At 36.8% G+C, this 12843-nt stretch overlaps 1 protein-coding gene across 1 annotated transcript in view; it reads right to left on the minus strand.

Moving 5' to 3' along the window:
* Positions 1-6800: 6800 nt before the first annotated feature.
* Positions 6801-12843, minus strand: part of PsGEF (Protostome-specific GEF) — a 40987-nt gene continuing 34944 nt past the window's right edge. Inside the window, exons 17-18 of the mRNA XM_011505127.1 lie at positions 12026-12380; positions 6801-7689 (exon numbers count right to left, since the gene is read on the minus strand). Of these exons, the coding sequence (XP_011503429.1) occupies positions 7405-7689; positions 12026-12380 (640 nt within the window). The 3' untranslated portion in view covers positions 6801-7404. The remainder of the gene's footprint in view (positions 7690-12025; positions 12381-12843) is intronic.

A 12843-nucleotide genomic window follows, 5' to 3' on the forward strand; every position in this document is an offset into this window, starting at 1 on the left:
CAGCAGCAGCAGCAGCAGCAGCAGCACTTTTCACGTCTCTTTATCAATTTATTACTTTCCTTGTCCTTCGGCAAATGTGGGCATGAAATGTTTTAATCGGCCGGCGAGTCCTCTACTAACGTCTCCTTATCGACAAAATTCGAATTTACTCCAGGCGTATCTGAGAATTATATAAAACAATCATTTTCATCGATTTTCTATTATGCCGTCGCGAATATGTGCGACGGGTAGGGAAATACAATTGAGGTTTAAGCCGATAGGGAAATGTGCATGTAAGTCCTGAAAGGGCCTGTATCGCATCTTCCCGATATACTGCATTGACCGAGATCAAGGAATTTTGCTGTTATCGAATGGTCACGCCTCCACCCCTCCATCGTCGTTGCTCTCCCGTTTAGACGAAAGATTATGGCTCTCGATTTGTCTTTACGTGGAGGGGTAGTAATATTTTATAAAAACAATCGATGATTGAGAAAACTACATCTTCATAATTGTAAATTTTTTCATAGCCAAGTGTAGTTTTCTAATGAACCACTCTACTTTGATAGTATCTTTTATTCTTTTTTTCCCTATATCGCGAAGTAAGTTTAATAAAGGGTGGGAGGCTAACTGCGTCATCATCGAGTCAGGGCGCATGGGAAGATTTGCTTGCTTATGGGACGTGGTAATAAGACAACAATTTTCAAGAATTATCATTTTGATTCATGGAGGCAGTTCTTGCCGGGACTGTACGTACCCCCCCGAGGCGCTACAGCGAACCACGTCGCATTGTAATCGTCTACTGTCGAGGGTACAACCCGGTGCGGCAACCCTGATTAGTGTATAAATCGCTACTTTTTTATTACTTAATTTTTGTAGATCGAGACAAATTATGTTAGTATATAATTTTAAGAGTAATTGTAATGGAAATAATGTCAATAATTAACATGTTTAACCGTAAGTTTTTAAGTAAAGGATATAATTTCTAATATTATAATAATGATTTATGATGATTTATGATTTGGCAAAATTATATAATTATGTATTTCGATCTAAGTTCTGAGATATACGTTCGACTAGTAAAAAGTATCTTTACGAGCAAAAGGGTAAATGAAGAAAAAACACTTGAAGTTTATCGAATGATTTTTCTATAATAATGACATGGGCATTCATGTTGAAAATTGCTATTACACGGCTGACAAAGAAGGAATTTATACGTACGACTGGACTTTTTAATGGCGGTTATATGCGATGAGGGGATGAATTACGAGTGAAGCAACAGTAGCAGCAAAACCTGACTTAAATAGGCGAAATGTTACATGTGGTTCGGAATTGTTGAACTTTTACATAACTTATAAAATTACTGTTGCGAGTCATGCACTCATGAGATTACTACTCACCTATTTATTAATAAAAGTTAATGTTTCTCTTTTTTGTCGACCACGTATATTGATTGTCAGACTGTTTATCCATTAACGCATTTGAATTTATTTGTGTCCTGTGATGTGTCCTTAAAATTTCGTAGCTGCTTTATAAATGGCTGTTTTTATTTTGTTAATTAAATTAGATTAGTGGTATGATAACAAATATAATCATCTTCACGGCGAATTTTGATTAAAAATATTTTTTTTCTTCTTGTTATTGTCACTAAGTTCGTATATCGTCCGTACAAAAGTGATTAAGAAAATTTATATTTTTTAAATTAGTTTTACTACTATGTCTTTATATTTACTACTGTCGTAGTGTCTATTTACATTATTTCTTCTTTTCTATAAATTTATATAATAAATCTTTATATTCATTAACATAAACTATATATATATATATATATATATATGTGATTTCTTTATAACAAATTAAATTAATGAAAAATATTAAAAATTTCTCTTAATATTTAATGCTTAATAGTTAATTATGTCCCAATTTCTCATAGAAAAATAAAAATATATTTTATATTATAAGGTAATAAAACATGTGATTTTCAGGTTTCAGTAATGCATCATATATAGTTTTTTAAATCATAATATCTAATAAAATTGTGCTTGCTCAAGTCGATATTTTGCACAAAAATATTTAGAGCTATAAATGGAACTAATTTGTTTGTATGTATAATAAAATTTAAAAATATTTTACTTATTATAAAAATTTATATTTCCATAAGTATTCGATTGTGACTTCTAAATATTTGAAACACTTTCATGACTATTATGACTTATATGACGATTTCTTGTGCATCGCTCCGGTAACATATAACATCATCATTCTTTCATGATGATTATGCACATCACTGCATTAAAAAAAAATTATGCTACAGTTAAATTGTGAATACGGCCAGTGACTCAACAGGAAACCACTTGTGTGTACAAAAACTGTGTCATACAATTGGCTCAATATAAATAGAGAAAAAAGTAATTAAAGTACCGATGAAACTGTCACTCAAGGTCGACACACGTCCATGCCTCCTTACAATGTGCCAAGTGAATATTATAATTATATCTCCGTGCTCAATTGTAGAACTTCTTACCATCTTATTTTAATCTCTGTTCTTGAAATGTACAGAGCGAGCGCTTTCGCGATCAAGCAAACTTGAAAAAATTATAAAAATAAAATACACACGCTTATACAGTCGATATTTTAACGTTAAAAATCACTCTTTTTTAATTAAACTACAATTTTCATGTAAGAAAAAAAAAAGTAATTTTAATTTTGTCTAGTTCCGGCAACCTCGGCGTAATTAGAAATAAATTATGCGCGCGCGCGTGTGTATTTGTGTGAAATTTCCGTGCAATACTGCTGGCCCATGTAATTTGCGCAGGCAGTCATTCAAGCTCATTTAAATGAAATAATAACGAAATTTCGACTGAAAGAGGAACGAACGCGCAATTGAAATTCACTCGCTTCGCTCCTATCACGCTTATCGGCAACACTATCGGCAATTTACAAATTCACCGCGAACTCTCGGAGGGTCGAATGGAGGGTGAAAACCTCGCACGCATCGAAAATCTCCACTTCCGTGCCAACTATGAACTATATTGTATTACCTTCCTTAGCCGCGATTTTTTTTTTTCATTCAATCTAGACGAAGATGCCACTTTACGATTAGTCGAGCAGAAAGTACAACGGTAATTGAATAGCAAGTAAATTCATTGAAATTTACAACTGGATCACAGCCGTCAACTTGGAGGATTCGGTGCCGCAAACACCGGGAAGCGGGAAATATCGAAACTTCATCGATCGATCGCTCCTTACAAAACAACGGAGCATACGCAAAATATAATAGGGTTTCCGGGTAGGGGCGAGGGGGAGGTATTCGCACGAGCAGTCTATCACTGCTCTTTTTTTCAACAGGACCTTATGGTCGAAGCACTTGTGCGGCGATACTACAATAAAGTGCGCGGAGGTAAAGAGAAAAATTGCTCGCCGCCAAATGTGGCCGTCGGCAATTAAAGCCGAGCGAGTGCGTCGATGCTTCATCGACGATACAATAACTAAAGCGAACGATTAGAGTCAAAAAAAAAAAAAAAAAAAAAAAAAAAAAAAAAAAAATACCCCCGATCTACGAATCCCCCCCCCCCCCCTCCCGCCATCCCCTCGCCCAAACAACAACACCCCCCCCCCCTCTAACTCGATTCGCGAGTACCATTCGATAGTCGAATCGATATCGCGATGTACGCGTAATACGAGAGAGAAAGGCGACGAGGGGAGGTGATTCAAATCGCTTAGCGTACTTTCTTTCTCCAGTTCGTTCCCCGATACGATAACTTTATTTACTCTAATAATTATCGTCAATTTCTAGCGCCAACGCGCGACTTACTTTCTTCTCCTTTTTAATTTTTTTTCTTTCTAGGTTCTCATTAGGTTGTTTTATTAAGGCTCTGCTTATCTCTACGTAAGAACGTAAAAAAAGTACGCGTAGCCGTTGTCTAAAGCAGCCGAGGCGTAAAACTCGCCTAAGCAAGACTTTAAAAGTCATTGGCTAAAGACTAAAGTAATTTCTTCGATGCCGGCATCTGACGCGATCTACGTGGTGTTCGATCACCGCGACCTTCGGGCTCTTCGAAGTGAACTGCTTGCAAGGCGAACTTCAAGGCTCCGTCTTCCTCCGACCATTAGAAGAAGGAAGTCTAAAAGGGGATGCCAGCGTGCCTCGGCGACTCAGCTGAAAAAATATTATCCGCGGACTAGAAATCGACCCACCCACATCCAATGCGTAAGAGATCCAGTGGAAAAGTGCGACGACTGAGACGGACGATGGCGTCGTTTTCCGCAATGTCGTCACCGACGAAGCGACGGCCAACGACGTGACCATCTCGCGGGCATTTTCGAAACTAGATGGGGGTGGGGCGCAGGCGTACAGTTTCCGAGCTGTGCCCTATGATTTTATCCTTAAATTAAATTCACCGTTCGCCAGCCGCTGCCTTGGCACTCCTAATAATTGGCAATAATCGGCACATCCAGATCGCCCGATAGCGAACGTCGTCGAATTTCACAAAGACGTGAACTTTAGTGAGACGGAAAATGTCGTGGCAGCGTATTGATGAGGCGACTTTGCGTAAAATGGAAAGTCGCAACGATAGTCCCAAAGCCTTTATATTCCGTTAGGCCGATTTGGTGCAGCTTCCAGCCTCAAATTGGGCGTGAAATTCGGGGGTGCGATTCTCCAAACGGACTGTATGGACCTTCGAGGATGCGCATTGGCGACACGCGCCAGCGCCCTCCCTCAGAATTTTCCACCCCTGTCACCGGCTCGATCGTGGCGGGTTTTCCGGCTCGGCTGGGGACACGCGCCACTCGATTTCGTCCATTGGTCCTCGCGGCCTTTCACCCTCATTTCGTCGCGTTCGCGCGGCTTTTGCCTCGCCTCGTTGTTTTAAGGATCGCTCGGAGGGCGCATGCGCCTTTGAAACCGATCGGCCCTGCATCTGCCGACCTTGGCTTCTCGTCTTTTCGGCACATCCGACAAGCAGAATCATAACATACTTGTTCTAGTCCCCCGACTCTTCATTTGCTTGTCGATCTCTCGTTTTCAGCATTTTCACACGTCGCTTAATTGTTCACACTATCGTCTTTTTTTATTACCATTTTCTCTTCAGTCCACTTTTGGAAGCAATGTGCATGTAGTATCAAACGTAATATGATGCCGGTTAGTGTTTATAATCCAATAGATTGGATAGGGTAAGTGAGTGAGGATGTAAAAGAATCGAATGTTGACTACTTACCTTTATTATTATTGGTTTATTCGCCATATAATTAGGAAAATATATATAAATTTACTGAAAAGTTTAAACAGAATCTTAGAATATGAATAATTTATCGTTTGTACTTAGCAATAAAACTTATTAGTTGAAGTTCACTTCATATGGAATGAGCGAAGAAAAATAATAGTTTTTCCAGTAAAAAGTTGAAAGAAAGTTAAATATTTAATTTGTAAAAAAAGTTATAAAAGTGAATTTTATTAAAATCGTAAAATTATGTATTTATTTCTTAGATTTGCAACGTTAAATGCAAAATTATTTTGAACGATATAATTTAATAATAGTCTTTTCTCTTTCAAAGATTGAACAACTTTCTAACAATAAGTATATAATTTTAGTTGAATTTGATACTTTTTTCATAGAGAAAACAGGGCATCTATTATGATTGAGATGATTACTTGATATTATTACTGGAGGAGCTGTGTAAATTAATGAAATTGACAATATTGTAATGGTAAATTTCATTAAATCAACTACTTTTCTTGCAAACTGATTTTCCATTAATTAGCAATTGTTTAATCGTTGAGCTGGAGCATTACAACACTAAAGTTTGGACGTGTTGAATTGGTATTTTGCCTTTTATAAGCTATTTATTATTTACATAATTTAAACATATTAAATTATATATTTAAATAGTGTTTTAAGAAGCATGAAAGACATATTTATAGATATAATCTGATGAAAAATAATTTTTTAAATTTTATTATAATTGTTGTATGTAGAAATTTTGAACAAGCTAATAAGTTAGAGTATTTATAAATTAATAATATATATTAGGAAAATTTTAAGATTCACAACTGCAGTTTAATTCGTGTATTACATAGTTGAAAGGACTACGCTATATTATATTTATCCAGTTGAAATCTCAGAGATAAAATTCTCTAAAGGATGTCGAAAAAAATTTTTTTTATCCCCGAATTTTTGCAAAATAAGATCTTTCACATTAATGGGCAATTATTGGCTCGTTCCATTTTATAAAAAAAATTTTAACGGTCGATTAAAATTTTTCGGTTCTAGAGTCTTCATTGTAGCTCTTCATTTTTAGGACATAAGGACATAGGATACTCAAATTATAGTTACATTTAATGCGATAAGCAAGTAATGATTATTTATTATCCTCGATTATCAGTAATATAACCATATCGATTTCATATTATAAATTATATAAACCACCCTATCGAAAAAATATTGTAATTCATTTTTATAAAAGTCCTTTAAAGTCCGAGATGATCTCGTTTATCTACAAACCTACGAGCAAAGTAGTGTATTTTTCATACAACAATAACAAACTTTATCAAGGCATTCTTGTTTTTAGCTTACACCTCTACTTTTTTTAAACAATTATATCTACTCTCTCCTTACGTCTAAAAATAATTCATCACGTCGAATTGCAGATTTACAGCGAGCGCTGTCCGAGGAAGTGAAAGACACATAACATACTCAATTTTACGCAGCTAATTAAACGTACTTTCCTCGTCGGAATGGCGTCATTGGGAAATCCTGAATCCCCCCCCCCCCAACCCACACAAACACAATCGCCCCCTCTCCCGCTCAACCCAAGACGCGCTCATCCGTGGCCAGAATATAGAAATTTGCAATAGCCAAGGCTAAGCGTGACCAGGACTCAAGTCGAACTCGAGCGCCTCCGGTTCCTCAGCTTCCAGAATCGGCGGTCCCTGGACCTGTGATGAATGGCAATGGTGTTGGGCACGGACTTTGAGGGGGGCGGCGACGATGGTAAAGACGTCGTTTCGCTCTTTTCCGAGCCGTAGATTTTCAGGAGCCTCGCGGCTCGCTCCTCCCGGGCCCGCCCGACCTCTTGACTCCTCGAGCCTAGGAAACTCAGGAGTTTGATGCCGCGCTTTCGCGCCCGCAGCTTATCGAGGAAACTCGACTCGGACGAGGTGTCACGCAGTTTCGCGTCCTCGAACTCGACCCTCTTCCTCCTCGGCGCCGGCGATTCCTCCCCGGATCCCGGGCCGTCGGCTCTCCTCCTCAGCAGCTCGAGATCCCTCAGACCCCGTGATCCGATCGCCGACTGGCGTAGCTCGCCTCTCGTGGCCGCCGTCTCCTCGTCCACGTTCGAGAGCTTGCGATGCAGGTCGAGGATCTTGCGCCGGAACTCCTCGTCCTCGCGGCCGAAAGCCGTGGTGCCCGCGGTGGGAAACCGATGTCACCACCAGCCGACCTGGCGCTGTGACTCCGCGACGCCGCTACCAACTGAGATGCAATCCTCTTCCTCGGGCAGTGGCTCGAGGCGCCGCCGTCCGAGAAACGAGCGGAGCGGTCCCATGCCGCAGGAGCTGCCGACGGGGATCGAGCCCCCGAGGAGGTGTTCCATGCTTAGCTCGGGAAGACCTGTGCATTCCTCGCTCTCGCCCTCGGATTCTGCCTGTTCCTGATCGTCCTCGTAGGTTGGGCAGCCGGAGCCGTTGGTGGTACCGTTGTTCGACGGCGGCTAGGGAAGTCAGGGCACACACTCGGACCAGTCACTCTTAGCAAACAGAGGGCAAGCGTTGTTCATCATGCAGTAGCGTGCGAGGCTTATATCGCTATTATGTACTTATTTAATTGAACGCGAGGTGTGCGTGAAGTGTGTGTTGTGCGGCGCGAGATTAGCATCGAATGGAATATATTCTGTAAATTCCCGTCCGAGGAATTAATGCTGCTGGGGAAATTCGAGTCAACGAGGCATCGAGCGATAAGATATCATTCGTGAACATATTGGGAAATATTTCATATCCTCGGAATCATTAAGACACCCCCCCCCCTCGTGTAAATACCAATTATTCACAGAATAATGTTCCGGTAATGAATTTTTAGGAATAATATTAAACGTTATTTAACATACCTTATCTGATAAGTTATTAGTTTCATGTCAGAGTATGTAGTTTAAAAAAATTTTTTTTGACAATCATGAGCAGCGTGAGAATTTCAAATAACACAAAACGTTTTTAAAGGCAGCGTATTAGAATGTGTGTGGTGAAATTTGATTGATCGTCGCACATGTGTGGAAAATTTTTGTATTACTAGCGCTAGAAACATTCGAATACTTTACATTTCAAATGCTCATATCTCGATGCAAATAATTGTGGCGTTAAGAGTACTAGATGCGAGTATGCGAAATTTCGCACTTTTATGAAAAACAACAATACTAAAGCAAACAATACTAAAACATTGCATCTTACAGACAATCCTCCGATACATCCAAAAGCAATAATACAAGAGATCGTGTGTCAGATAATTTATCAGTGTAATGAGTATAACAGCCATGTTGCCGTTATGAGAATCTAATAAACAATTTAACATTTATTTCAGAAGACGACATTAGAAGTGACGGTAATTTTTTTCAATAGTGGAACATTATTCTCACAAAACTCACATTAAGCAATTATTAGCAGCAGTATTTAAGCTAATAATTTAACAATAAATCGATCAAATAATAATAATAATAATAATATTTTTCATCCAAATTATTGGCATTGAAACGTACATTTTGTGTATAAAGAAAGAATTGAAAAACATGCCATCTGATAGTTTTTACAAAACAATAGAGTTCGGCTGAAAAATTGGCGTCCAAACTATTCCATACGTGTAAAATAATTTACGGTATAAACTACGCAATAAGGAAATAGTCGGCAAGTCATTCAGCAGCACAAACGACGCCAGTCGTTCGTAGAGATAAATATGTTGTCACGCCCCGGAATAGTAAAATCCCACGAGGGTTAGAAAATCGTGTCGACTTTTTCCTTATTTTTAACAGCATAAGGCGAAATGTTTATTAGGCGTTTTGTGCGGTTTACGAAAAATTATTCAATTGCGATTATTTATTATATTACATTTAAACCATACTTTTGCAAGTCGTCGTTATTTATTTACATTATTTATTGCCAATACATCGAGTTAGAATTAGAAAATTATTACAATTTTTCATAAATTTATAAGTAATAATGACAAAATTATGCAATTAGCAGATTAGATCCGTTTAAAGATAATTAAGTTATATGTGGTCTATATATTGTAATTCCCCATTCACCAATGGTAAAGCTTAACTAAGAATTATGAATTATGAAAATTCCGATAGAGTATATTGAACTAATATCTATTCTAAAGGATATTCATATATTTATTGTATTTTTTTTTTTAAATTTAAATTTAAAATAAGACAGCTGGATGTTATATCACGCGTATGCTTTATTTTGAAAAAGTACAGACGATACAGAATAATCCACTCGATAGTAATCTCAATGATACTTTACGCTCTTTGTCTCTCATATCAAATGTAATAAATGTTCCATTGGTGCAATAACATTTTCATTTAATTTCTCTTTAAATCAATTTGTTTGACAAAAAAAAAAAATAGAAAAAAAAGAAAAAAAAAAACTAATCCTAATACACGAAGGTAAGAGAATGACAAATATTACCTACATTTTCGAATAAAATAGCTGATTATACAAAAAAAAAAAAAAAAAAAAAAAAAAAAAAAAAAAAACAAAAAATAAAAAAAAATAGAAAAAAAAGAAAAAAAAAACTAATCCTAATACACGAAGGTAAGAGAATGACAAATATTACCTACATTTTCGAATAAAATAGCTGATTATACAAAAAAAAAAAAAAAAAAAAAAAAAAAAAAAAAAAAAAAAAAAAAAAAAAAAAAAAAAAAAACAAAAATAAAAAAAAAATACAAGATACAATTTAATTTATATTTATACAAATTATTAATAACAAAATTTTTATAATAAAAAAAATTTATATTACTATTTATCTACGTACTCGGCATTATTCATTATTATCAATCTAATGGCCTATTCATAAGCTAGAAAATGTCATATTTTATAAGAAAATATATCAGGATAAAGTATAAAATCATTGTTCAATTGTTAATCTTATTCAGTGGCTTTAGCTTAAGCAATACATATGCAAATTAAAATGTGATGTACAATTTCTTGGATACACATATCGACATATTTCAAAAAAATTATTTGCTCTCTAATGTTTATTAATATTATTAAGTGCGCATTCAATATATCACAAAAGCTTACCAAAAATTGCATGAAACTTATCTTTCAAAAGTAACTAAACCAAGATAATCTAAATACATACAAGCGATGCATAATTTTTTTTTAATGGCATATATGCATTAACCTAATTTAAACCTTAAAATAGACGGCTGATGATATTGCAGTTTAGTTTACTTTACGTACTGGTTCGCACAAATACTTTAATTTGCATTGGAAGAAATCATGCTTCGTAGGGAAATAATTTAACATAACGAAGTAAGTAAATAATTTCACGTTTTACAAACATTATTACATTAATAAATATCATTTAGATAAGCAAAAAAAAAAAAAAAAAGAAAAAAAAAGAAAAAAAAAAGAAAAAAAGAAGAGATATTTCATGAAATGTTATATAATTCGCAGCCTTTGTCAAATTAAGTTAAATGTCACAACCTTTAAAATATTACAATAATTGGTAATATTTAATAATATTGTACAAATTCATAGTAGTTGGTGAAATTTAAGTAAATCGAAGTAAATTATAATATCTCACAGCTAAACGTGACTCGTTATTATATATTCCAGTTTTTATTAATAAACAAAAAACAAAAAGCGTTAAAAATTTATTAGTTCAATGAAATTATTTTAGGAAATATTGTAGTCAAATATTTATGAATGAGTTGAACATGTAAATACGTAGTTGACATTAAAGCACTTAAAAAATAATTACAAAATTAGTACAATAGTTGTAAAATATCTAAATAGCTTACAATACAACAAGTTTTTAATAACCAACAATTTAAAAGGAACAATCATTCAATGTTAAAATATTATTAGGAGCATACATATTATCGCGATTAAAAAAAAAAAAAAAAAAAAGTTAAAACGTACAGTGGACGATTAGAACTTTTTGAATGTACAATATACATTCATTCTCTTATTAATACAAAGTATATTACCGCAAAAGTTTATTATGTTAAATTTTATTTTAATGATAATGTATTTTCTGCTTTAGAATCCATGATAATAGCTTAATTTACAAATTCAACCTTTTTTTTTTTTTTTTTTTTTTTTTAATTATTATTTTGCCATAGCCTCTTGGGCGTTGCTCACGATAAGGGATAATATCAATTTTGATTAATTTTTTTATATGATAAATGAAGTTTCCAATTGTCCTTCAATCGTCTACATATGCTCTCCATATTATCCTAGACGAGAAGAGCGTACCGAGTGATTATTAATCGTAGTCATTGGCTTTTATATTGGGTTACACGAGGCAATAAATATTTATCGGAGAACACTATATCGATAATGCGCCGTCGACAAATGTTAAGCCGTAGCAATAAACGATTATTCCTTGCTCGTTTTCTCGCGAGCTCCTAGGGCTTTTATTATTTAGAGAACGCTCGTAAAAACAAAAAACAAAACAGAAAAAAAGAAAAAAAAAAATAAAAGAAAAGAAGAATAAAAATATTATGCAGCGCCGAAAAGGGAACAAAAATATTTAGAGGCGAGGTCGTGTTAAAGTATGTACTCCGCGCTATCCAACACGTATCCGATGGATGATAATTAACTCCAGAAGCAAGGATAGATACAACGAGTGCTGGCATTGATAATATAGCGTGGCAATACAAAGCGAGGAAAGTAATTACACAGAATTGTTTCACGGCTCGTTCGGACGTGCCAGCCGTGGCCAAGTAGAGTCTCGTTTACGTTGCGATAGAAAGCGAAGGCGAGTAAGAGCAGCGTCGCAGTGACAAGGTCATCGCAACGGCCGTACTGCGACGGGATACTTACCGGACTGCCGGCGAAGCTCTCGTCGTCGGGGCCGCCGGAGGTCGGCGTGCCCCAGATGTCATCGCCGGAGGTGCCGCCCGACGTCGTGCCCTCCTCGTCGGCGTTGCTGCAGGGATCGAGCGAGGATTCGGTGCGCTCGGGCGGGGCGGGCGGTTGCAGGAGGCAACCCTCCCCGAAGTGCTCGAGTATCGACATTTTGCTGACGACGTAGCTTCCCGCGCGCAGTGTCCACGCCCGTAGACCCGAGGCCGGCGGCGACTCGACCTCGTGTCCCGTCTCCTCCTCCGCCACAGTTTGCTCGTCCAGCTCGTCATCCTGGTCGAGACTGCTCATCGTCCCGAATCTCCTCAGGGCTCTGCGCGCCGTTTCATTCAAACTTATTCGAGTACGGGATACGAAGGCTTGGCGTTGCCATTACGCGATAGCCCCGATAACAAAGGCACATTGCTATTAGAAGCGGGCACCGAGACAATATTCTCTTTATGCAATATCATGCAATTTAAGCGGCAATCGTATCTACATAAGACCTTTTGCTCTCGTACTTTAGTCTCATTGGGACGCTGTAATGACGTCGCAGTTTATGGATTCGTAACTAAGTGTGGCAAGTATAAATATAATGTCTATTGGGTTGCGAAGCACGCAGCTCTAGCTTACATTAACTGCCCCATTCCCTTTAGCCCGTGAGATTAAATGTTTTTTTCAGCCATCACCGGAAGCACCTAATACCTGCATGCACATTACTTTCACAGGATTATTGAAAAATTTTATGCTCTATCGACAACTCGCTGTCCTGTATTAAATCGACGACTAATCGTCAG

This window comes from Ceratosolen solmsi, unplaced genomic scaffold, assembly GCF_000503995.2.
Source record: "Ceratosolen solmsi marchali unplaced genomic scaffold, CerSol_1.0 scaffold16, whole genome shotgun sequence".
NCBI classification, from domain to species: domain Eukaryota; kingdom Metazoa; phylum Arthropoda; class Insecta; order Hymenoptera; family Agaonidae; genus Ceratosolen; species Ceratosolen solmsi.